This window comes from Papio anubis, chromosome 14 (genome assembly GCF_008728515.1).
Source record: "Papio anubis isolate 15944 chromosome 14, Panubis1.0, whole genome shotgun sequence".
NCBI classification, from domain to species: Eukaryota; Metazoa; Chordata; class Mammalia; order Primates; family Cercopithecidae; genus Papio; species Papio anubis.
In genome coordinates, this window is record NC_044989.1 from 93,332,123 (window position 1) to 93,358,956 (window position 26,834).

At 39.5% G+C, this 26,834-nt stretch overlaps 1 protein-coding gene across 8 annotated transcripts in view; it reads left to right on the forward strand.

Moving 5' to 3' along the window:
* Positions 1–26,834, forward strand: part of SEPTIN10 (septin 10) — a 70,194-nt gene that overhangs the window by 27,928 nt on the left and 15,432 nt on the right. For all 8 annotated transcript variants that reach the window (XM_003909108.5, XM_003909109.5, XM_017947842.3 and 5 more), the window contains exons 3-8: positions 3,676–3,793; positions 4,193–4,388; positions 9,879–10,065; positions 17,173–17,334; positions 19,230–19,326; positions 20,874–21,042. In XM_003909108.5, the coding sequence (XP_003909157.1) occupies positions 3,676–3,793; positions 4,193–4,388; positions 9,879–10,065; positions 17,173–17,334; positions 19,230–19,326; positions 20,874–21,042 (929 nt within the window). The remainder of the gene's footprint in view (positions 1–3,675; positions 3,794–4,192; positions 4,389–9,878; positions 10,066–17,172; positions 17,335–19,229; positions 19,327–20,873; positions 21,043–26,834) is intronic.

The window sequence follows — 26,834 nt, forward strand, 5'->3', positions numbered from 1 at the left end:
TTGCTCTGTTGCACAGGCTGGAGCTCAATGGCAGGATCTTGACTCACTGCAGCCTCCGCCTCAGGTTCAAGCGGTTCTCATGCTGTAGCCTCCTGAGTAGCTGGACTACAGGCATGCACCACCATGCCCAGCTAATTTTTGTATTTTTAGTAGAGATGGGGTTTTGCCATGCTGGTCCGGTTGGTCTCAAACTCCTGACCTCAAGTAACCTGCCTGCCTTGGCCTCCAAAAGTGCTGAGATTATAGGCGTGAGCCACCGCGCCTGACCTGACTGCTTGAACCTGGGAGGTGGAGGTTGCAGTGAGCTGAGATCACACCACTGCACTCTAGCCTGGGTGACAGAGCAAGACTCCATCTCAAAAACAAAAAACAAAACACAAAACAAACAAACAACAACAAAAACAAACAAACAAAAAAAACCACGAAAATTACCCAGGCGTGGTGGCACCTATAATCCCAACTACTCGGGAGGCTGAGGTGGGAGGATCACTTAAACTCGGGAGGTGGACATTGTACATTTTCTTGATAACTAGTTTTCTATATGTGCCCTTGTCCTTTCGTTTTCTTCTTTCCTACCTTCTTTTGGATTAATAGAGAATTTTTATGACTCCATTTCATTTCTGCTTTTGGCTTATTAGCTATACCTCTTTGGCTTTTTTTTTTTTTTTTTTTGATAGTAATTGACCTAGGCTCTAACTTACCACACCCAACCTTCAGACAATATAAAATTTTAGCCCAGCACGGTGGTTCAACGCCTGTAATCCTAGCACTTTGAGAAGCTGAAGTGAATGGATCACCTGAGGTCAGGAGTTTTAGACCAGCCTGGCCAACATGGTGAAACCCCATTTCTACTAAAAATACAAAGATTACCCAGGCATGGTGGTGGGCGCCTGTTATTCCAGCTACTCGGGAGGCTGAGGCAGGAGAATCCCTTGAACCTGGTGGTCGGAGGTTGCAGTGAGCCAAGATGACACCACTTCACTCCAGCCTGGGCAAAAGAACAAAACTCCATCTCAAAAAAAAAATTGATATATATAACACTTTATGTATACTGTAGAAACCTTATAACAATATTCCTTCAGTCCTCCTCCTGTATTTTGTGTTTCTTATATATTTTACTTGTGCATGTAACCTGTAACACATTGTTTTTGTTATTGCTTTAAACATTTCTATTTTCAAGAAGTTAAAAAAACCTCTCTTACATTTACCCACATATTTACCTTTCTGATGATCTTCATTCCTTTTTGTACATCTGTTGTCATTTTCCTTTCTCTTGAAGAACTTTTATCATTTCTTATACCGTGGGCCAACTGTCAGTGGATTTTCTCAGATTTTATTTATCTGAAGTTGTCTTCATTTTGCCTTCATTTTTGAAGGATGTTTTCGTTGGCTATAGAATTCTACATTGTCTTTTTTTTTTTTTTTTCTGGCATTTTATAGGGGTCATTGTTTTGTCTTCTGGTTTGCATTGTTTCTTAAGCAGCATCTCTAGCTTACTGCAATGTCTGCCTCCCGAGTTTAAGTGATCCTCCCACCTCAGCCTCCCGAGTAGCTGGGATTATAGGCATCACCACGCCCGGGTAATTTTCGTGTTGTTGTTGTTGTTTTTTGAGATGGAGTCTCGCTCTGTCACCCAGGCTGGAGTGCAGTGGTGCAATCTCAGCTCACTACAACCTCCACCTCTGAGGTTCAAGCGCTTCTCCTGCCTCAGCCTTCTGAGTAGCTGGGACTACAGGTGTGCGCCACCACACCTGGCTAATTTTTTGTATTTTTAGTAGAGACAGGGTTTCACCATGTTAGCCAGGATGGTCTCAATCTCCTGACCTCATGATCCACCTGCCTCGGCCTCCCAAAGTGATGGAATTACAGGCATGAGCCACCGTGCCGGGCCTAAAGTTTTCATTATCTTTGTTTTTTAGCAGTTTGCTGTGATGTCCCTAGATGTGGGTTCCTTTGGATATTTCCTCTTTGTAGTTTGCTAAAATTCTTGTTCTGAGTTCAAGTTTAGAAAATTAGAAAGTTTTCAGTCACTATTACTTAGATTTTTTTTTCCTCCCTCCTACCCCACACTTTCACCTTCTCTCCTCTTTCTCTAACTTTTCTCCTTGTATTCCAATTACTGGTGTGTTAGACCATTTGATACTCTCATGCAAGTTTTTAAGACTGGCATAGTTTTATCTTTTTTCTTTCTGTGAGATTTTTAGCTTGGATAACTATTGAACAAATGTCTCTTCCATTATTTGATCTGCTGTTAGTACTAAATATATTTTTTACTTCAGATGTTGCACTTTTACATTCTAGAAATTGTCTGCTGCTTTTTGCTGTTGCGAGCTCTTTCATATCTTTCTGTAATTCCCTGTCATGCCACCCATGATAGCCGTCTTTTTTCTGTAGATTCTTTAGCATATTTGTTGTGATTATTTGAAGTTCTTAGCTGCTAATTAAACATCTGGTTCATTGTGGATCTCTTTCTGTTGACTTTCTTTCTTGACCATGAATCACATTTTTCTGTTTTTTTTCCCTGTCATAGTATTTTTTATTGTATAGTAGATACTATGGAGATGCTAGATTCTGTTTTCTTCTGCAGAATGTTGAACTTTGTTCTGACAGATAATTAAATTGCTGACTGATCACATCGATCATGTTGAGCCTTGTTAAAGGCTTTGTTAAGGCACGTCTGCTTCAGCTATGCTTTCTGATTGCTGAGTTATGGACCTTACTCCTAGGGTTTCAGTAGAAGGCTAGGGTGTTTACAGGAGACCGTTTAACTTACAGGCTTAAAATTTAAGCTCTATTCATCTCCTCAAGATGGCACTTGAAAACTCTGCATAACTCCTCCCAATTCCCATTTTCCCCTTTCTGGAATCTTTGTATTCCCTCTATATGTGTGCAGTTTGGCCATCAGCCATGGATTTGAGTGGAGTGTGTTTGTAGATTTTGGATTCCCTTCTTTCTGGAATTTTCTCCCTGAATTCCCAACCAATCTGCCTGCCCCAATCTCCAATGGACATCTTAACCCATGAAGACTATAACTTCCCTCCTGAACTCTATCTTCCTTTTGCCATAATGACTAGGGAGTGTCTTCAGGGAAAAAGCTAGATAAACTCATCTCACCTGATAAGTTTTCTTCCCTCTAGTCTTATTCTGTCCAGTGTCTATCTGCCTTTGGTTGCACTCTAGTGACTTAAAAAGGTTGCTTGTAATAGTTATCAGTAGGCGGATAAGTTTGACCTAAGTTACTCTGCCATTACCGGGAGCTGAACCTGTATCTGTACTTTTGTTGTGTATTTTTTTTTTCACTTGACATTTTAATGTAAGAATTTTCTAAGTTGTTAAAAATTTATAAACAAATGGACTTTAACTTTTTATTTTGTAAGTGAATATGCCATAGTTGGATATTTTCCTATTTTGGAAATCGAATGTTTTAATGTTACACATAGTGCTAGACTCTCGTTGTATGAAAGGGATAAGAAATGTGTGTTTTGAGGATCTGGACACAGGTTTCTTTTCCTGAAAATTTACTTAATCACTTGTATCTTAGATGAGGTATAATGATTATAAAATTTTTCATTTATTTGATATATTTATCCTTTCAAGTACACCTACATCCTATTTAAGTCAAAGTTTTTTATTACTGTTATTATTGCTGTTGTTTTTGTCCTTATTTTCCTTCAGAAAAGAGAAAACGTTCGTTCCTTGACTATGTCTGGCCATGTTGGTTTTGAGAGTTTGCCTGATCAGCTGGTGAACAGATCCATTCAGCAAGGTTTCTGCTTTAATATTCTCTGTGTGGGTACGTGCCACCTTATCTTCCTCTAAGTTGTTCATTCATATTCCTTGTACTCACTTCATTCTTGTCATGGGCAGAACGATGCTTATGTTATCAATTTGAAATCATGATCCCAGGGATTCTCTTCAGTTGTTTAGATTCTGTTAGTTTTGTTTTTGTTAGCTTTAAACTTTTGGCTTGTTCTGTGAACATTTCAGTGTTGTTGTCAGAGTCCTGAGTAGCTTAGCACACTTACTCTGTGCTCTGCTAATGACCTGGGGGACCAGCCATAGTGTGTATTTCTTTCATGTGCACCCTGGCCTTTGAAATACTAGGGATCTTTGAAACCACTCTAGGCATTTACAGTTGTATTTCTTTTCAGCCATTCGTACAACCATAAAGATGTACCTTTGTGTGTTTCAGGGGAAACTGGAATTGGAAAATCAACACTGATTGACACATTGTTTAATACTAATTTTGAAGACTATGAATCCTCACATTTTTGCCCAAATGTTAAACTTAAAGCTCAGACATATGAACTCCAGGAAAGTAATGTTCGATTGAAATTGACCATTGTGAATACAGTGGGATTTGGTGACCAAATAAATAAAGAAGAGAGGTACGTGTTTTCTTCTTGTAATAAAACAAGTTTTTCTTATTTCAAGACATTTGCCTTATAGCCCTATGAACTATGATTTGATTTTCTCCTATAGTAATCCATACCTTTCCTTCCATACATTAATTTTTAACAATAAAATAATTAAGCAATATTTTGTTCTTATTAGCACATTGACATTATCCATTTGTCTAATTTCTTTAGAATAATTTGAATCACCTTATTAAAATGTGCATTTCAGCAAAAGTAGCTTTAATTATTTCCTGACATGCAAATTAAATGTATATTAATTATACTAATTTTCAGGCAGGGCTTATCTCCTTGAAGAAAAAAAAAATAAGACATGTAAGAACAATTATAGACAATGGCCAAATACCTGATGCGTGAATTTTTTGTAAAATTCTAATCAAATTAGCCAGTTAAATTATTAATCATTGCAGGAAAGTTTTGATAGTGAAATTTTAATTTATATTTTACCTGATGTCTCTATTTCTTTTCATATTTCTCCTAAGCTCATATAAAGATTGAGTAGAGATTCTGTATCAAATTTAAACTATAAAAGGGGGAAAAGGATTGTTAAAGCAATAACTTTTTGTTTCATTTTCTTTTTTGAAATGAATTTCAATTTTTTTTTTTTTTTTTTTTTTTTTTGAGGAGTCTCGCTCTGTCACCCAGTCTGGAGTGCAGTGGCGTGATTTCAACTCACTGCAATTTCTACCTCCCCAGTTCAAGCGATTATCCTGCCTCAGCCTTCCAAGTAGCTGGGATTACAGGCACCTGGCACCACACCTAATTTTTTTGTGTTTTTAGTAGAGACGGGGGGTTTTACCACGTTGACCAGGCTGGTCTCGAATTCCTGACCTCAGGTGATCCACCAGCCTCGGCCTCCCGAAGTGCTGGGATTACAGGCGTGAGCAACTGCTCCCAGTCTTATTTCCATTTTTATAAGTATTTTTTTTTCCTTTTAAAAAACAATTTCAAATTTTCGTTTAGATTTGGGGTACAATTGCAGGTTTGTTACATGGGTATATTGTGTGATGCTGAGGTTTGGGGTACAAGTGATCCAGTTACCCAGGTAGTGAGCATAGTACCAGTAGTTAATTTTTCAGCCTTTACCCCACTTCTCCCTTCCCACTCTAGTAGTCCCCAGTGTCTGTTGTTGCCATCTTTATATCCATGTGTACTCAATGTTTAGATCCCACTTTAACCCAATGTTTAGATCCCACTTACTTATAAGTGAGAACATACGGTATTTGGTTTTTTGTTCCTGAGTTAATTTGCTTAGGATAACGGCCTCCAGCTTCATCATGTTGCTACAAAAGACTTGATTTTGTTCTTTTTTATGGCTGTGTAGGAGTCCATGGTATGTGTGTACCACATTTGCTTTATCCAGTCCACGTTAATGGGCAGCTAGGTTGATTCCATGTCTTTGCTATTGTGAACAGAACTATGATGAACATACAAGTACATGTGTCTTTTTGGTAGAACGATGTATTTTCTTTTGGATATATTCTAAGTTGGAATAGCGGGGTCGAATCATAGTTCTGTTTTAAGTTCTTCGAGAAATCTCCAAACTGCTTTCCACAGTGGCTGCATTAATTTACATTCCCACCAACAGGGTACAAGCATTTCCTTTTCTCTACAGTCTCGCCAGTATCTGTTGTGTTTTGACTTTTTCATAATAGCCATTCTGACTGTTGTAAGATGGTATGTCATTGTGGTTTTGATTTGCATTTCTCTGATGAGTTATGTTGAGCATTTTTTCATGTTTGTTGCTGCTTGTATGTCCATGTCTTTTGGCCACTTTTTAATGGGGTTGTTTTTTCCTTGTTTAATTGTTAGTTTCTTACAGATTCTGGCTGCTAGACTATAGTTGGATGTATAGTTTGTAAAAATTTTCTCCCATTGTGTAGGTTGTGTGTTTACTCTGATGATGGTTTGTTTTGCTATGTAGAAGCTCTTTAGTGTAATTAGGTCCCACTCGACAATTTTTGTTTTTGTTGCCTTTGCTTTTGAGGACTTAATCGTAAATTCTTTTCCAAGGCCAGTGTCCAGCATGGTGTTTTCTAGGGTTTCTCCCAGGATTCTTATTGTTTGAGATCTTACATTTAAGTCTTTAATCCATCTTGAGTTAATTTTTGTTTATGGTAAAACGTAGGGGTCCTGTTCTCTTACACATTATCACATATAATCTTTCACTTAAGGTTGAAGATGAGTGTTTATACTTCTCCTTGATAATACAAATAGACAATGAAATTAAATTTAGAACAGTTAAATTTTGTTAATCCCTTCTCCTGATTGCTATTATATACTAACACTCACTCTCTCTCTCTCTCTCTTTTTATTTTATTTTATTTTTTTGAGACAAAGTCTCACTCCATTACCCAGGCTGAAGTGCAGTGGTGCGATCTCGGCTTACTGTAGCCTCCCCCTCCTGGGTTCAAGTGATTCTTAAGCCTCAGCCTCCTGTGTAGCTGGGACTGCAGGCACACGCCACCCCACCAGCTAATTTTTGTATTTTCAGTGGAGATGGGATTTTGCCATGTTGGCCAGGCTGATTTCAAACTCCTGGCCTCAAGCAATCTTCTTGCCTTGGCCTCCCAAAGTGCTGGGATTGCAGGCATGAGCCACTATCTGACCAAGTTCTCTCTCTCTTTTTCTTTTTTTTTTTTTTTTTTTTAATTTTTGAGGTGGAGTCTCACTCTGTCACCCAGGCTAGAGTACAATGAAGCGATCTTGGCTCACTGCAACTTCTACCTCCTGCACTCCAGCAGTTCTCCTGCCTCAGCCTCCTGAGTACCTGGGATTACAGGCACCCGCCATCATGCTTGGCTAATTTTTGTATTTTTGCAGTGACAGGGTTTCACCATGTTGGCCAGGCTGTCTTGAACTCCTGACCTCAGGTAATCCTCCAACTTTGGCCTCCCAAAGTGCTAGAATTACAGTGAGCAACCATGCCTGGCCGAGTTCTCTATTTTTTAACTATACAAGGTATTATTATATGACCAGTATATGTTTATTACCATTTATTAACCAAAAATTTCTGTTTTACTCACATACTTGAAATTTTAGTTGGATATACATTTCTGGGTTGCCAGTTATTTTCTTTCTTGCATTGGAAATATCATTCCACTCTCTCCTGGCTTCCATCTTTGCTATTAAGGAGTCACCCTTAAGGGTTCTCTCCTGTTTTTCCTCCAGTGCTTTTAAGATCTTTGTTTTTATTGTTCTCCAATTTTGCTATGCTGTATCTGGGTTTTTATTATTTCTAATTTACGCTGCTTGTGATATGTTTGAGTTCTTGATTCTGAATAGTGTCCGTCAGTTCTTTTTAAAAAATCTCAGACATTTCTTCTGTAAATATTGCCTCTGCCCCTTTTTCTTTGAAAACTTTGATGAAATGTGTGTTAGATCTTCTCATTATATCTTGTGTCTTTTAATCTCTCTGATTCATATTTTTTATCTTTTTGTCCAGATTATGAAAGAATGGCATATTATTTATTTAGCAGAAAATCTTTACAGTTTTCATTCTTGAATAGCATAAGACAAAACATTCAGATAGAGGTACATTTATGGTTATTTATTTAGGTCATATAATAGGTCCTCTTACTGACCTATTTCAGGTCATTAATAAAAGCTTCTTTGGAATGTTTATTTGAAATATATACTTAACAGATTAATTTTTCCCATTTTATTGTTTTGGGAAGCGAATCCTATTGGGTCACATTTAGACCACTTTCTGAAGGATCACTTACTGTTGTTATAATAATCACTCTGATGATGAATTGAATTCTTGTAATGTTCAAGGTTTTATGCTATTTATTTAATTTATTTACTTGTTAAAAAAATATCATTTTTTGAGGCTGGATGTGGTGGCTCATGCCTGTCATCCCAGTGCTTTAGGAGGCCAAGGCAGGTTGATTGCTTCAGGCTAGGAGTTCAAGACCAGCCCGGGCAACACAGCAAGACCCTGTGTTTAAATGAATTTTTTTAAAAAATTCATTTAAAACAGAATCTTGCTTTGTCACCTAGGCTGGTGTGCAGTGGCACAATCACAGCTCACTGCAGCTTTGAATTTCTGGGCTTAAGGGATCTCCCGTCTCAGCCTCCCAAGTAGCTAGGACTATAGGCACCTCACAATGCCTGGCTGATTTTTAAAATTTTTTAGGGGGTCTTGCTGTGTTGTTGCCCAGGCTGTTCTTGAACTCCTGGCCTCAAGTGATCCTCCTGCCTTGGTCTCCCAAACCATTGGGATTACAGATGTGAGCCATTGAGCCTAGCCTATGCTAGTTGTAGTGGAAAACACAGATATATAAGATACTGTCTCAGTCCTCACATTGTTTACCATTTGCATAGGGAGAACAATGTGTATTCTATAATTTTAAAAGAAGTGATGATCCTCAAGGACTAGAAGGTCAGGCAACTTTATAGAAGAATTTAATTCTGTACACATTTATTAAGTACCTCAGCTGCTCAAGGTACTGGTTCATTATAGGGCTAGAAGGATATTACAAAGGTTTCCAGGGAATTTGACATGGGAACTGTTTGCTGTTATTTTCACTTGGAAACCCAGATTTGTTTAATGAGAATAGTTAAGAGTAGAAAAGTAAGTTGCAAAGGCAGTGGTTTAACATATCAGAACTTGGAATGCTCACAGACTGTTCTTGGAACAGCATTAGCACACTGCTCTGCACATGCACTGTGATTGATTTGCATCTTGAAGGCTGAATAACGTGAGTCAGCCAGAAGGAAGACTGCATTTCCAGGGAGGAGTTATCTGAGCAGAGGATATAATTGGCCTTTCTTTTATTTATAATCAAATGAAAATAAAAACATGCTAGCATTGCTAGTTAGATACTTTCAGCTGATGTATGCCTTTCTTCTTTACTTATGCTTTTCGTGCCTTATAAATCTAAGAGGCAAGGAGTCATGGACTTTGACTTAAGTATCTTTTGAGTATTGATACCTATGCATTTTCTCAATTAGTTAAATAATAAGCCATGTACCAGTTTGATTACAAATTAGACTGCTGCCAGCCTCTTTCAGCAGTCTGGTAAGTGTGGGAAGCTATGTCAGAAAGGGACCCAGCGTGTGAATGACTGTGAGAATGAATCAATGTAAATTCAATACCGTTTCAAGCACAGATTGCCCTAACGGTTTTGGAAGTACAAATGATACTGAATTTAGGAGAGTTTGACTTAATGATTTCTCAACTTTATGATAGGTTTATTCGGATATTAAATGCATTTCAGCTAATATTTTCAGCTTATGTGATGGATTTATCATGATGTAACATCATTGTAAGTTGAGAAGCATTTGTATAGCTTTTGTGCATGTTCTGTACATTTTTTTTATCACTACAGTTATCTGTTCAGCATAGATATTAACTGTTTATTAATCAATGAAAATATAGACCTCAAACTTCTAAGAGTTGCACAGATATCTTAAGGTAGCACTAATAATGTTGTATTAAACATTTAAATAATTTTTCAGCTACCAACCAATAGTTGACTACATAGATGCTCAGTTTGAGGCCTATCTCCAAGAAGAGCTGAAGATTAAGCGTTCTCTCTTTACCTACCATGATTCTCGCATCCATGTGTGCCTCTACTTCATTTCACCGACAGGCCACTCTCTGAAGACACTTGATCTCTTAACCATGAAGAACCTTGACAGCAAGGTGAGTTGGGGAAAGGAATCACCTTACCATACTTTCATATTTATTTTGAACTATTAAAATATTTTTACAATATGGGTATGTATTGTAACTTTTATCCTGTGCATCTTTTTTTAATTATTATTTTTTTTAGAGATAGAGTCACTCTGTCACCCAGGCTGGAGGTAGTTGTGAGATCGTGACTCACTGCAGCCTCAAACTGATGGGCTCAAATGATCCTCCTGCCTCTGCCTCCCAGGTAGCTGGGACTGTAGGCATGTACTACCACACCAGCTAACTTTTTAATTTTTTTTTTTATAGAGTTGGGTGTCTTGCTATGTTGCCCAGTTGGTCTCAAACTCCTGGACTTAAGTGATTTTCCTTCCTTGGTCTCTTCAAATGCTAGAACTACAGGCATGAGCCACCATGCCCAGTGCCTGGAAATCTTTAAAACATTTTATATTTCCATCTAGCTTATTTTTTCAGAGAAATTCAATTTGGAAGATGAGATGCAAAGAAGGAATATTGCAATAAAATTGTAGTTCCCTTTTTAGTGATTAAATTGCATGCCAGAACATGGGTATTCTCTACATTTTTAATGCAGAATTTAGTTGATACTAATTTTACTTTATGAAACTATTAAGTGAGAAGAACTTCATTAACAAGGATGAAGGTCTAATGTTTCATTAGATATTGTCGTAAAATAGATTTTAATTTGGACCATACAGAGAAAACCTATTTTTGAATTTCCGAGTCAAGGAGCTATATATAAATTTGGGGGAGCTATAGAAAAATTCATAAACTAACTCACTTCAGATTTTTATATTTGTTTAAAAGATGGCTAAAGACAGTAATCTTATATTAAAGAAACATTAGAATTTTCCATAATCTCAAATGGTATGCGAAATGAAGCTTTCATGATCCTAGTTACTAACTGTGTAAGTTGAATTCAAAATCCAAGGTTCTGGATGCTGCTGCTTTCTCTGCAGAAACCTGTATGGAAAGCCTGAAGGCCTGCCTAGTGAAGCTTTGGCACATCGGTCGATTTACTTTTGACTAGTCACTTGGTCCCCTGGTTTTAGCAAAAATTGATGTAGCTTATATGACAGTCTGTTCACCTGATCACATGTGATCAGATGTTCTAACCATTTAACCAGTTGTTTTCATAGTTGAGTCTGATTATGTGGAAATTCATATTTGTTAAAGGAACATAAAAACAAGAGTGTGCAGTTTTGTCTTAGCTAAAGTGGAGCAACATGAGGTAGTTTGTATAAAGAGTTGTAGAAGCTGGTGTCAGTGGAGGATGGCTCTAAATATTGGCTCTGTCATTTACTAGCTGTCTGATCTTGCACGTTTCTTTAGCCCTCTGAGCCTCAGTGAACTTAAGTGATTTTCAGTGTCCTCCACTTTTAAATAAAAACTAGGGAGAAGAACTACCTCAAGAGGCAGATATGAAAATTAATTAAATTGATCCATGTAAATAGAGGGTTTAGCAAATAGGCATGCTCAGTAAGAGCCTATCTGCCATAGAAGTTTGCTTTAGTATACTGTGTAAGTATATATTATCTAATCTTTTCCAACTTTGGTGACTTAAATATATTCTTTATTTTTTATGATAAAAGTGTAAACTACCCTGTAAACTATCTGCCTCTTATTTTACGTAAGAAGGTTGTTGGGCCGGACATGGTGGCTCATGCCTGTAATCCCAGCACTTTGGGAGGCCAAGGCGGGCGGATCACAAGGTCAGGAGTTTGAGACCAGCCTGGCCAACATAGTGAAACCCTGTCTCTACTAAAAACACAAAAATTAGCCGGGCATGATGGCACACGCCTGTAGCCCTAGCTACTCGGGAGACTGAGGCAGGAGAATCGCTTGAACCTGGGAGGTGGAGATTGTAGTAAGCCGAGATTGCACCACTGCACTCCAGCCTGGGCAACAGAGCAAAACTCCATCTGAAAAAAAAAAAAAAAAAAGAAGGTTGTCTTAAAAGTTAGCTGAGGTCTCCCCGTCCGGGTATAAAACAGGCAGTCAAGAGGGGTTAGGACATGGCCATCATGCTGAACTGCCTGGATTCTGCTTCAGCCCCGCCACTTAGCGGCTATGTGGCCCTGGATGAACTCGGATTCAATTTTTCATGTGTAAAATAGTGCTAGAGGCCAGGCGCGGTGGCTCATGCTTGTAATCCCAGCACTTTGGGAGGCTGAGGTGGGCGAATCACGAGGTTAGGATATCGAGACCATCCTGGCTAACACGGTGAAACTCTGTCTCACTAAAAATACAAAAAAAAAATCAGCAGGGTGTGGTGGCGTGCGCCTGTAGTCCCAGCTACTCGGGCGGCTGAGGCAGAAGAATGGGGTGAACCCGGAAGGTGGAACTTGCAATGAGCTGAATTCACGCCACTGCACTCCAGCCTGGGCAACACAGCGAAACTCCATCTCAAAAAAAAAAAAAAAGCGCTAGAGAGAGCTCACTCTAAGACTTTTGGGGAGATTAGCTGAGATGAACATTACAAAGCATTTAGCACAATGCCTGGCATATATGAAGGACCTCTGTTATTTATTGTTATTTAAAACTTATTTAAAAATTAACAGGCACAGTTTATTGAGGATATTTACGTATTGGTATTCGAGGTACTGGCCAACCCACCCACCTTTGAGTCATCAGAAGTCTTTAAGAAGTGTTAGCCAGGAGCAATTTATATTGATGTATTCCCTTAGTGGATTTTCAGGAATAAATGGAAGAGCTAATGAGCACTTGTTCAGAGGCAGTGCACCTTGAATCAGCAGTTCAACCTGCAAACTCTTGTAATAACTAATTCTAGATGCTTCCTAGTCATCCCTCGGTATCCAAGGGGGATTGGTTTCAATACCCTGAGGATGCTGAAATTCCTTATATAAAATAGTGTAGGACAGTCTTGCAGTGCAAAACTATATTTTAGTCAGCAAGGGACCAAATATAGAATAGTGGTCCCATAAGATTATACCTTATTTTTACTGTACTGTATTATATGTTTCTGCATTTAGATATGTTTAGATATACACATACCATTGTATTATAGTTGCCTACATATACACATACTTACCATTGTATTATAGTTAGTCTACAGTATCCAGTGTAGTTACGTGCTATACAGGCTTCTAGTCTAGAAACAGTGAGCCATACCATACAGCCTAGGTGTGTTATAGGCTATAACATCAAGGTTTGTGTGAGTATACTCTGTGATGTTCACACAGCATCAAAATCACCTAAGGTCATATTCACATTCCTATCAACATGTGTATTAGTCCGTTCTTGCATTGCTATAAAGAACTATCTGAGACTGGGTAATTTATGAAGAAAAGAGGTTTAATTAACTTACAGTTCCTTAGGCTGTACAAGAAGCCTGGCTGGGGAGGCCTCAGGAAACTTAAAACCATGGCGGAAGGTGAAGGGAAAGCAGGCGTATCTTATGTGACCTGAGAAGGAGGAATAGAGAGCAGGGGGAGGTGCTACACACTTTTGAACAACCAGATCTCGTGAGAACTTGCTCACTACCACAAGAACAGCAAGGGGCAACTCTGTCCCCATGATCCAGTTCCCTCTCACCAGACCCCTCCAACACTGGGGATTACAATTTTACATGAGATTTTGGGCGAAGACACAAATCCAAACCATGTCACCATGGTTAAGTAGCACATGACTGTATATAACCTACTTGTATCCTTGCATATAGTTTACATAATCTCTAGATTACTCATTATAATACCTACTACAGGCCAGGTGTGGTGGCCCATGCTTGTAATCCCAGCACTTTGGGAGGCCGAGGCGGGCGGATCATGAGGTCAGGAGATGAGACCATCCTGGCTAACACGGTGAAACCCGGTCTCTACTAAAAATACAAAAAATTAGCCGGGCAAGGTGGCGGGCGCCTGTAGTCCCAGCTACTGGGAAGGCTGAGGCAGGAGAATGGCGTGAACCCAGGAGGCGGAGCTTGCAGTGAGCCGGGATCGCGCCACTGCACTCCAGCCTGGGCGACAGAGCGAGACTCCGTCTCAAAAAAAAAATAAATAAATAAAAATACAAAAAGTTAGCTGGGCATGGTAGCAGGCACCTGAAATCCCAGCTACTCGGGAGGCTGAGGCAGGAGAATCATTTGAACCTGGGAGGCGGAGGTTGCAGTGAGCCAAGATCACGCGACAGCACTCCAGCCTGGGCTACAGCTAGACTCCATCTTGAAAAAAAAAAAAAAAAAATCTAATACAATGTAAATGCTATGTGAATAGTTTCTATACTGTATTTTTAAATTTGTATAATTTTTATTGTATTGTCATTAAAAAAAAATTTCCCCTAATATTTTTGATCCTCGGTTGAATCTGTGGATGCAGAACCCACAGATGATGAGGGGGGCAGCTGTAAAGACATTGATGAGCATTACAATATTACCTTTTGACCAATACCTTATTTCATTCAAACCAAAATGAAATCTTTTGTGGTAACAGTAAAGGTCACGGGTATCATGCACTCATTTAAAGATTGTCACTACTCACTTCTGCCTTATTCAGTTGATGAGAGACGAATTCTAAAATTGGGACTCCCTTATCAAAATCCTGCGTTTATCTTTCTATTGTACAAACTAGACAGGAAGTTAACACCTAAGTTTTGTTATAAGTTTAAAGGAAAAACCAGGATATGCTTAAATTGCTTGATTTGGCCCATTTTAAATAGCAATACACAGATTTTTTGTAGGGGCAGCTGGTGGGTGTAGGGAAATTCTAACTTACACAAGGGCACTACATAAAGATGAGAGGTGTGCTTGCTGACCTCATCTCTCCACTCCCCAGGCTGCCTCCGGATAGTTGTCTTCTGTTCCTCAAAATCAGAACACTCAACTGCTTGATGTGGAAAGTTATCTTCTCTTATGCCATTGGTGGCAAGTGACCCTCTTTGGGCAGTATCTGTTACTTTCCCTCCCTCTAATAGTCATGTAAACATTGATGTTTAGTATTCAGTCTACTGCAGTTTATTGTGCAAGCAATTCTAAGTTATTAACTTGGCATAATTCGTTGAATACCTAAGTATATAATATTGAAACTAAGGACCTGGCATCAAAATGTTTATGTACTTTGACTAATTTAACAGGAAAGTTGTTTACTTAGGATTGCTAGAAAGTTTTCTGCCATTAATTTCATAGATAGAAAAAATTTCTCTCCTTTGGAGCATATGGAAGACTGATACATTCAGATATATACTTGGCATCAATGTGAAATTTGAGAAGAGAAAAAATTAAGAATAGAATAGGAATTATAATTTTTTCCTCTTTTCAATTTATTTTTTATTATACTTTAAGTTCTAGGGTACATGTACACAATGTGCAGGTTTGTTACATATGTATACATGTGCCATGTTGGTGTGCTGCACCCATTAACTCGTCGTTTGCATTAGGTATATCTCCTAATGCTATCCCTCCCCGCTCCCCCACCCCACAACAGGCCCCAGTGGATGATGTTCCCCTTCCTGTGTCCAAGTGTTCTCATTGATCGATTCCCACCCATAAGTGAGAACATGCGATGTTTGGTTTTCCGTTCTTGTGATAGTTTGCTGAGAATGATGGCTTCCAGCTGCATCTGTGTCCCTACAAAGGACATGAACTCATCCTTTTTTATGGTTGCATAGTATTCCATGGTGTATATGTGCCACATTTTCTTCACTCTTGTTGCCCAGGCTGAAGTGTGGAATGCAATGACGTGATCTCGGCTCACTGCAGCCTCTGCCTCCTGGGTTCAAGCGATTCTCCTGCCGCAGCCTACCAAGTAGCTGGGATTACAGGCATGCACCACCATGCCCACCTAATTTTTTTGTGTTTTTAGTAGAGATGGTGTTTCTCCATGTTGGTCAGGCTGGTCTCGAACTCCCGACCTCAGGTGATCCACCTGCCTCAGTCTCCCAAAGTGCTGGAATTACAGGCGTGAGCCACCATGCCCAGCCAATTTTTTACTTTTAATCTGAAAATTACATTGTGGTTTTACTCTCTTGATACATATGACTGATTAGCCTGAGGTTTTTGATGAAAACCAAACTAAAAAACTTAAGAACCACCAGTCACAAATTTGTGGAGCTATCAGTCTTTTGTGGGGATATTAATCTTATAGAACTAAATTTACAAGTTATTTGGTCTTCACAGCCCCATATCTCTTCCCCTCTGTCAGTGATAGGACTTTAAATAATATTGAGAAAGTTATTCCTTTGCATCATGAACACTTTTAATTGGTATTAGTACATACGGTTTCCTTCCTCTGCTGTCTAAGTAAGTCTGTGACAATGGGGCATAGGTAGGCTTGGAGTCAGTCCTGAAACAAGAGGCAGAAAGAGAAGCTTCACCTGTCTTTTAGTTTTGCTGAGGGATCAATCACCCTGGTTACTTAGTGCTTAGATTACTAAAAAATAAAAATTCTTAGTGAATTAAGGAGCCAGTTCAGTTTACCTTTTATCACATTTTACTTTTTAAGTGTTTGATGAAATTGCAAGATTTTGAGAGAAAAGAAAATGTGAGATTTCTAAACCTAAACTCAAATGAAAGATTAATCTTACAAGAGTTCTGCTTTCTGAAAGCATTGATTGAGGTGCCTGTAATCCCAGCTACTTGGGAGGTTGAGGGAAGAGCATCGCTTGAACCCGGAACACAGTGGTTGCAGTGAGTTGAGATTGCATCACTGCACACCAGCCTGGATTAGAGCGAGACTCCATCTCAAAAAAAAAAAAAAAAAAAGATTGTGTGGCCAGCATCTGTAGGAATGAGCGTGTAAGGGGTGTATATATACAGGAGAGTGGCCATCTAGGTCCGGGTTGGCATACCTTTTCTGCAGAGGGCCAGGCTGTGAATACACCGGGCTTCACGGGCCCTGTGGTTTCTGGCAGCAGTAACTCATCTCTGCTGTTGTAGTGTGAATGCAACTGTAGACAGTACACAAGTAAATGGATGTGGCAGTGTTCCTGTAAATCTTTATGTATAAAAATCAACAGCAAGATGGACCGTAGTTTGCCAGCCCTCCAATCTAGGTTTAGGGAAAAGAATGAACGGTTTTGAGTGAAAAAACAGCTGCAGGATTAAAAAAAAATCCTCAATAAGATTTTGTTTTTCTTTATTCTTAATAGGTAAACATTATACCAGTGATTGCCAAAGCAGATACGGTTTCTAAAACTGAATTACAGAAGTTTAAGATCAAGCTCATGAGTGAATTGGTCAGCAATGGCGTCCAGATATACCAGTTCCCAACGGATGATGACACTATCGCTAAGGTCAATGCTGCGATGAATGTGAGCTCCTGATTGAATGTTAATTCTGTTTTCCATGTGAAAATAAAACTAATTTGTGAGTAATATTGCTACTAATATACTTTCACTTGTGTCTTCCAAAAAGACTTCAAACAAGGTGAATTTTCAAAAAGTCTAGTATGAGAAATTGTTTTATTTTTTAAATTGGAAAAAGTATAAGGAGAATTTATTTTTAAGCATATTTTTCTTTCACCCTGCTTTCACCAAAATAAAGTGATACATTTGTGAGACTGGGATATACCTTTTGTGGAACCGTATGTAATTGCCTTAGAAAGATGACACCTTCCTACCTTGTCTTTATAAACACGAGAAGATTTTACAGCCTCTCTTTGCATGCTGTAGAATCTTAAAATCTTTAAGGAGGCCTCTTAAAGCTAGTATTTATGCTCCTTCTCTCTTATAGTGCCAAGTTACATTCACGTAACTTTTAGTTTAATACAATGGAAGGTTACTAAGTTCTTTATTTTACTTTCTTGAAGCTAACACATTTTTAAAGCACCTGGTTATATTTTGTAGGATCATGGGTTTTGAAATCCGACAGGCTTGGCCATATGTTCATTGGAGTTACTAACCTCCCTGAGACTTAACATATCTACAAAGTTAGGTTAATACTGCCCATCTTAAGGGTGGTTGTGAGGGATGAATGATGTCACCTTTGTTAAGCGCCTACCAGTGACTTTGAATAATTGTTCATTCCATTTCTTCTATTTTCCTTTTCTGATTTTTCATACCACTTTTATATTAATGTACCTAAACTAAGTCTATAAAAAAACTAATGTAAATGAGGTGATCTTAATTCCTGTATGTTAAATTGTCTTTACATCTAATTTTATTTCTTGTGCTCACCTAGAATATTCAGAAAGCCACCATTAAGAAACTAAATATGTCAATTTAAAAATATTAAACATAGTAATTAATACTTTTTACATTAGACTTTTCCCCTGTATTAATCCTCAACTTCAGACAGACCAGTCTGCTCCCTGCCCCTGAACCTAGCTATTACGTTTTGTTCAGAATCTTTTCCTTTTCTAAGCCATTTCTTGCCACTTTGCTCATCCATCTAAATCTTGTTCTTCTTGATCTGGCTTAGTTTGTATCTTCCTGCTCCCAGTGATCTCTCACTCCTCTCAATTTCTAGGACATTTACTATATTGACATTAATTTGGGACTTTGTATACTACTTTATATTAGTATCATATCTATACACACACACTGTACACACAGAATAGGAATACACTATTGTATAGTTACATACACAATATGTATACTGTGGGTGTGTGTATGTGTAATTTCCTCAACATTATCTTTGTCATTTAGGGGAAAATTGTTTTTCGGCCAGGTGTGGTGGCTGACACCTATAATCCCAAGACAGGTGGATCACCTGAAGTCAGGAGTTTGAGACAAGCCTGGCCAACATGGTGAAACCCCGTCTCTACTAAAAATACAAAAATTAGCTGGGTGTTGTGGCGAGCAACTGTAATCCCAGCTACTCGGGAGGCTGAGGAAGGAGAATCACTGAAACCCAGGAGGTGGAGGCTGCAGTGAGCTGAGATCATGTCACTGCACTTCAGCTTGGGCGACAGAGCAAGACTGTCTCAAAAAAATAAAAATAAAAATAAATAAGATTTTTTTTGTTTGTGTGTATTCCCAATAGCATAATGCCTTGCATGTAAATACTTTTCTTTATGGGGCTCAAAGATGACTCTTGTAGAACAGTTAGCACATATTCACTGACAGGTTTTAAAATCTGAGGCATAGCTGACCATTTGATTTTAATAGGTTTATTTAATAAATTATTCTCTTCTCTCTTACATAAAATGTCTTTTATCTAGTCAGTTATCACACTGGTATGAGATGTGTTTGATATTCTTTTTCAGGGACAGTTGCCATTTGCTGTTGTGGGAAGTATGGATGAGGTGAAAGTTGGAAACAAGATGGTCAAAGCTCGCCAGTACCCTTGGGGTGTTGTACAAGGTAAATGAGACAAAGGATGACTAGAAATATGTATCTAGTAATCTCAAAGCTGCCTTTCATGCCTTCTTTGGGGTGATGCTTAGTTTGGATGTGATTGGTTGTCAGAGGAGTTGGCTGTGTACTATTTTAGCCAAAGTCTGGAGGCCATGTAGAGCCTCCACCTTCTCATTATGCCACACACACATTACCTCCCCGCGGTACCCTGTCAGTAGGTGGGAAACAACAGTGGGGCACTCTGACCCAAATGTGAATGTAGAAACTAGTGTTCAGACATAAAACATCACTAATTACCACTTAACTATGAGGACGGTCAACCATCTTATAAATTTATTTATTTTTGCTGATCAAAGTATTGCCAGCTATTTCCAGAATAAACCAGTCAGCCAACTTAAAAAGTTAAATCCACTTGACATTTAGATTATTTATCTGACATTATAATGAGTAAGTAAGTAGTACTGTATGGTTCATTTACTTATAGTGCTAATTAATGGTGAATAGATTACCCTTACTAGTATAGATTTCCAAATGCGGATTTTTTTTCTTAATTGATAAATTTTATAATTAGTGAAAAATATTGAGAAAATGTAACATTTTTAATTTTATAAAAAATATAGGCCGGGCGCAGTGGCTCAAGCCTGTAATCCCAGCACTTTGGGAGGCCGAGATGGGTGGATCACGAGGTCAGGAGATCGAGACCATCCTGGCTAACACGGTGAAACCCCGTCTCTACTAAGAAATACAAAAAAAAAAAAAAAAAAAAAAACTACCCGGGCGAGGTGGCGGGCGCCTGTAGTCCCAGCTACTCGGGAGGCTGAGGCCGGAGAATGGCGTGAACCCAGGAGGCGGAGCTTGCAGTGAGCTGAGATCCGGCCACTGCACTCTAGCCTGGGCTACAGAGCCAGACTCCGTCTCAAAAATATATATATATATAAAAGTAATAATTATACCAAAGAGTGTTGGTCACAATAACACATATTTATTTGTAGTCCTCTAGTCACCGTAAACATAGAAGAAGGATCATGTAAGTGTGTTCACTAATTTTGAATAGTGTCTAACACAGGATCATAAATGTGTTGTATAAAATGAATTTGATAATTATAGCATGGATGGATAGTATTCTTGAGTTTGTAGAATTTACTACTTTGAAGTTTTGGTGAACTAATATTATATACTCTTTTTAAACATTACGTGAAATGTCTTCAGGATAGTTTGTAAACTGCTAACAAAATATTCGTGTGAAATAACTAGAACAGTTGGTTAACAATAAGTTGTGTCTTTTTTGCTATTTCCTGGTGGTCCATTGGCTACTAAATTTAAAGTAAATCTCCTGGTCTGTTAATTCACCTTGCCTATGATACAGTGTTTACACTGCAAGAGTTTCTTCCTTAGTTACCTGTATAAAATAATCGTAGCAATTAAACAAACTGATCATTTTGCTATTTGTTATTTCACATGTTTTCATTTATTTGTTCATTCAGCAAACACTTAATTGTGTGCCAGGAATTAAAATCCAGTGTTGCTCTTTTCTTTTTTTTTTTTTTGGCTAGTGGAAAATGAAAACCACTGTGACTTTGTAAAGCTGCGGGAAATGCTCATTTGTACAAACATGGAGGACCTGCGAGAGCAGACCCATACCAGGCACTATGAGCTTTACAGGCGCTGCAAACTGGAGGAAATGGGCTTTACAGATGTGGGCCCAGAAAACAAGCCGGTCAGGTAGGGTTGGGTTCTTGGGAAGCCAACCTAAGAGGAAGTTAGAGAGGATTGCATATTTTTATATATCCAGGGTGATGGGGCATGTGTTGTTTAGAATCTCCCAAAACCACGATATAGAATCATTTGGTAATGACTAATTATTGTGCTTCTTGAATCACTTGACTCCTTCTTGCTTTTGAAGAGTCTTGCTTTTTAAGTCCTTGTCTGACTCAGAAAGAGTTAAACATGATGAAGAATGTATGACAGAGGCCCCCTGTTTCAGTTCATGCTGACATGAGTAACTGAAGGAAAATACCCTCATTATTTGATTTATTATTGTATTTATCTGAGACAGATGATATATTTAACTGTTTTCATAAAGGTAAGTTGGAACACAAATCATTTTCTTATTTTTATTTGTTTATTTTTTGTAGAGACAGGGTCTTACTATGCTGCCCAGGCTGGTCTCAAACTCCTGGCCTCAAGTGATCCTCCTACCTCAGCCTCCCAAAGCTTTGGGATTACAAATGTGAGCCTCTATACCAGTCCTCAGGAATCATTTAAAATAAAGTAAAACATTTTCTGTTGGTTTTTCTTCTGTAAAAGTTTTGGAATGAGTGAAGCTCAGCAAAACATATTATAGAGAAAGAATGAAAGTGCTTGTAGGGAGTCGGAGATTAGATTGTTTCTTGCCATATTACAGCGTAGTTATAAGAATTTTAGAATCTGAACACCTCCTTGCTCAGTAATATAAAGCATTAAAAGTTGTAGAAACTTCCTTGGTAATTTCATATGGTGCTGTATCCCAGATTTTATGAAACTCGAATCCTTAGTGTACGGAATCAAATCGATTTGATGTAGCATTCCAGAACAGTGTTTGCATGGAGGAAAGCATGAGATCCTTGGGACAAATGCTATTTTAAACTCTCTTATGAGACTGAGGATTCCTTTTCCATTGCATTGTTTGCATTTGTTATTTCCCTGGTTCTTAGCACCTGCACCAGAGTAAACACAAAAGAAAGAGGGAGGAGTGCATCAAATCAGTGCTGCTGTTGCATATAAGCTTTTGGAAGACTTAATCTTAGATGAAGTTAAAATTTTAAATTTCTTCAGTCTATGGAGTTAATTAATGTTTTCGCTTCTGGTAGCACAGTGAATTAAGAATTGTGTATACTTACGGCCAGGTGTGGTGATTTATGCCTGTAATCCTAGCACTTTGGGAGGCCAAGGCGGGCAGACCACTTGAGGTCAGGAGTTCGAGACCAGCCTGGCCAACATGGTGAAACCCTGTCTCTACTAAAATTACACAAATTAGCTGGGTGTGGTGGTGCACTCCTGTAAAACCAGCTACTCAGGAGGCTGAGGTGGGAGAATCTCTTGAACCTGGGAGGCAGAGTTTACAGTGAACTAAGATCGTGCCACTGCACTCCAACCTGGGTGACAGAGCAAGACTCCATCTCAAAGAAAAAAAAAAAAGCATTGTATGTACTTAACCCACCCTCACCAAATTCAGGCATAGGATGCTTCTGGTTGTGGGCCATTCTGGTAAACTGACAATTTTCTCATGATACTGTCTTCACTAAAGATTAATCATCTTGAGTTAGCTTCCCTAGTGTTTCTCAGAGGAGGCTCTCTTCTCATTTCTTCCAAGTGTCAGGATCACTTCAGAGGCCTCTGTGCACTGAGGTGGAAGGAGTCCTGAGTAAGAGCATGCAGGGACAGCTTTGAAGTCCTCTGTGAGGAGATGGGCCTGGGTGTCTGGTGGAGTTATCATCAGTCACCTGTGGATGATTAAGAAATTCAGGGTCAGAATTTCCAGGGATGAAGCCTAAAAATCTGCAGTCAGAATTCTTAGTCATTCAGCAAATAATTAGTTTGTCTGCTGTCTGCTCAGCCAAATGCTAGTCATTGGGTATATGTGCACTGTGGGATCAAACAAGAGACCCTGTCTGTGTAGAGTCTGTATTGTGGGGTGGGAGGAGGACCCCTATGTGAAGAAGAGAGTTGGGGGGAGGCAGGCAGAAGTGGGGAGACCAAGTTAGGAGGTTGCCATGAGAAGATGGAGGCATGAAAGAGAGTGGTAGTGACAGAGGGGTGAGAAGTATGCTTAGGACATGTAATTTTTTTAAATTTAATTTTATTATTATTATTTTTTTTGAGATGGAGTCTCGCTGTGTTGCCCAGGCTGGAGTTCAGTGGCGTGATCTCGGCTCACTGCAACCTCTGCCTCCCAGGTTCAAGCGATTCTCATGCCTCAGCCTCCTGAGTAGCTGGGACTACAGGCATGCACCACCACCGCCGGCTAATTTTTGTGTTTTTAGAAGAGACAGGGTTTTACCATGTTGGCCAGGCTGGTCTTGAATTCGTGGCCTCAGGTGATCTGCCTGCCTTGGGTTCCTGAAGTGATGGGATTACAGACGTGAGCCACCACACCTGGCTGAGGATATGTAATTTGAAGTTACTAGGACCCACTGATAAATTATTTTTGGATATGGGATTTGAAGGAAAGAGAGGAGGACCCACTGATAAATTATTTTTGGATGGAAAGAGAGGAGGACCCACTGATAAATTATTTTTGGATATGGGATTTGAAGGAAAGAGAGGAATCAAGGATAACTCAGTCACCATTTTGACCTAGAAAGTGGGGTGACTGGTAGTGATCTTTATTGACCTGAGCAGGATGGAAATCGGAGCGTTTAGGGGTGTAATTGGTAATTCAGAGGTTTTAGAAATGTTACATTTAAGCTGCTTGTTAAATATTCAGTTGAAGAGTTTGAGTAGGTTATTACAAACATGAATCTGGAGCTAGGGAGAAGTTAGGGCTGCCATAGTAATTTGGGAGTCAACAGTGAATAATACTGGGTAAAATCTTAAGTGTTTTTTAAAAGGTTGTGCTAAATGCTAGAGATTACTATTATTTCTCATGGAGTTTACGTTCTCGTAGGGGAGTTCAAAAATTAAACACCTAATTGCACAGTACATTGTAGCTGTGATATAAGCACTAAAGGAGAGGTAGACAGTGTAAAATGGGTGGTGTGGGTGGGGGGGTCCCAAATTTAAGCTGGAAAATTCGGGAAGACTTTCTTGAGGCAGTGACTATTTTGAGCTGTAATAGCTTGGGGAAAACAGAGCAAGACATAGACAAAGGGCTGAAGATGGAGAGAGAATGGCATCTGTAAGACTCTGGAAGAAGATCAGTGCACCGCAGTACAGCAGGACAGATGAAGCAGGCCTGGGCTCGCATGAGATGAGAGAAGAGAACAGGCAGGCAGCAGCTGCGGAGGCCCTGGGGAGGATTTTGATCTTTGTCCTAAGGGGAAGGCAACGTTATTTTAGGAATAGTATTTGCATTTTAAAAATTATTCTTTGCTCTAATGTGAAGGAGGTATTGAAGGGGTGTGCAGAGATGCTTAGGAGAGGCCAGTTAGGAGAGCATTTCTTTGACCAAAGTGAGATCAATGACAATAAAGAGCTGGACATATTTGAGAGATGACTAGAAGGTACAATTGGAAGAACTTAGTGGTTGTTTGGATACAATAAACTGAGAAAGCAGGAGGCTAGAAGGAGACTCCTAGTCTCCTGAATTTGTGGTTTCATGGTTAGGTGGATGGTTAATGCATTCATCTAGATAGGTATGGCTGAAGGAGGACTAGCTTTTATGTATGTGTGAGGCAGCAGTGGTAGGCACAATGGAGGTCACAGTTTTGGACCTGTTGACTTTGAGTTTCCTCTGAAACAGCAAAGTGACAATTACAAGTAAACACTTTGGGGTATCTTTCTGGAGGTCAGAGAAGGGCTGGGCCAAAGAAATACGCTTAAGAGTCATGGGCATTTCAATGATTAATTCTGAGTGTGACCAGGGATAAGACTGCCTGTAGAGAGAAGTACATCTAGAAAGAAAGTTGACTCGGAAACAGCCTTGAGTCACTTTAGTATTTGTCAGCTGGAGGAGCAGATAGGAGAGCATGAGAAGGGAGGAGGAGGAAAACCAGCAGTGTCACGTCTTGAAACTTGACAGAGGGGATCAAGAAAGAGAGAGTGTGCTGCTGTGTCAAAGTTGAGGGCCAAGTTTATGCTGCATAAGTACAGAGGTACTTCCTTGACAATTCTTGGAGAATAATGAAGACCACTTTGTGTTCAGTTTAAAAAGGCAGTGGTTGGGGCCGGGCGCAGTGGCTCACGCCTGTAATCTCAGCACTTTGGGAGGCTGAGGCAGGCAGATCACAAGGTCGGGAGATCGAGACCATCCTGGCTAACACGGTGAAACCCCATCTCTACTAAAAATACAAAAAATTAGCCGGCATGGTGGCGGGCACATGTAGTCCCAGCTACTCGGGAGGCTGAGGCAGGAGAATGGCGTGAACCCAGAAGGTGGAACTTGCAGTGAGCCGAGATCATGCCACTGCACTCCAGCCTGGGTAACAGCAAGATTCCGTCTCAAAAAAACAAAAAAAGAAAAACGGCAGGGGTTGGAAGGCTCCATAGGTCTGGACTTGCAGATTTGAAGGGAAGGCCTACAACACGAAGAAACCATTTTCGTTCTAGCTCTGGGAGTGGAATGAATGAACTGAAACCATTGCCAGCCTTTTTTGTTCACTGCTCACAATTCGTATCCAGGGAAAGAAAGTCCAGTAGGCCCAATGTAGTTCATGTTCCCATCTCTTGTTTAGGAGTGAGTATGAACCTGATTAATTGTCCCACAAGACTGTATCCCATGGGGGACAGGTAACCCCCGAAAAGGTAATGAGGATAATGGTACCAAGAGGAAAGGGCTCAATGATAGGCAGTCAGGAATCATAGATTGCCCATCACATCCATTTACTGAGCATTTCTTCAGGTTGGGAAGCATCTGCTCACTGATCACACAAAGAAGGGGAAATTAGAAAGGGAGGTTCTTCAGCTTATGTCAGGCTATGGACTGGGTGGGAGCAGCGGCTGGAAGAAACTCAGTAAGTTTAGGTCAGGCTACAGAGCTAGTGGGAGCAGTGGCTCAGTATTTTCTTCTGAGAGAGTAGGCCTTTCTACGGTATTTCTGGATCACTTGGGTAAAGTTGACGCAAAATGTCTCTTCTGGTGCTTTGTCGTATGTGATTAAATGATTTGATAAGGCTTTTATAGCTCATTATAGTCTGATGTATTAGGAAACTTTTATTTTTTATAGTTTCAAGAAGTTATATCTGGCCAGGCACGGTAGCTTATGCCTGTAATCTCAGTACTTTGGGAGGCCGAGGCAGGTGGATCACCTGAGGTCAGGAGTTCAAGACCAGCCTGGCCAGCATGGTAAAACCCTGTCTGTACTAAAAATACAAAAATTAGCTGGGTGTGGTGGCGGACACCTGTAATCCCAGCTATGTGGGATGCTGAGGCAGGAGAATTGCTTGAACCTGGGAGGTGGAGGCTGGAGTGAGCTGAGATCACACCACTGCACTCCAGCCTGGGCAGCAGAGTGAGACTGTATCTCAAAAAAATAAAATAAAAGATAATTTATATCTGTTTTCTGGGGAGTCTTTTCCCATTTAATTTGGTAGTTGTTGTAATTTGTTTGGCATGTAAAATCTGTCCCCCAGTATTACATCTATCTAGCAATAAAGACAAGTGATGCGAACCTGTTGGGTGACCTTTATGTCACTGTACTTCCTGGCCCTCTTTGTTGCCAGAACTTCCGTTTGTTTTTCCACTTACGTTTTATTGAATGGGTATGCTGAGTCATAGTGGGTATCCTAATCTGCCAGCACCAATTGTAGGCTTGTCACGAGCCCCACGTAAATAGCATTATAGTCTTATAGTTTAATTTACTGATCTTAACATTTTAT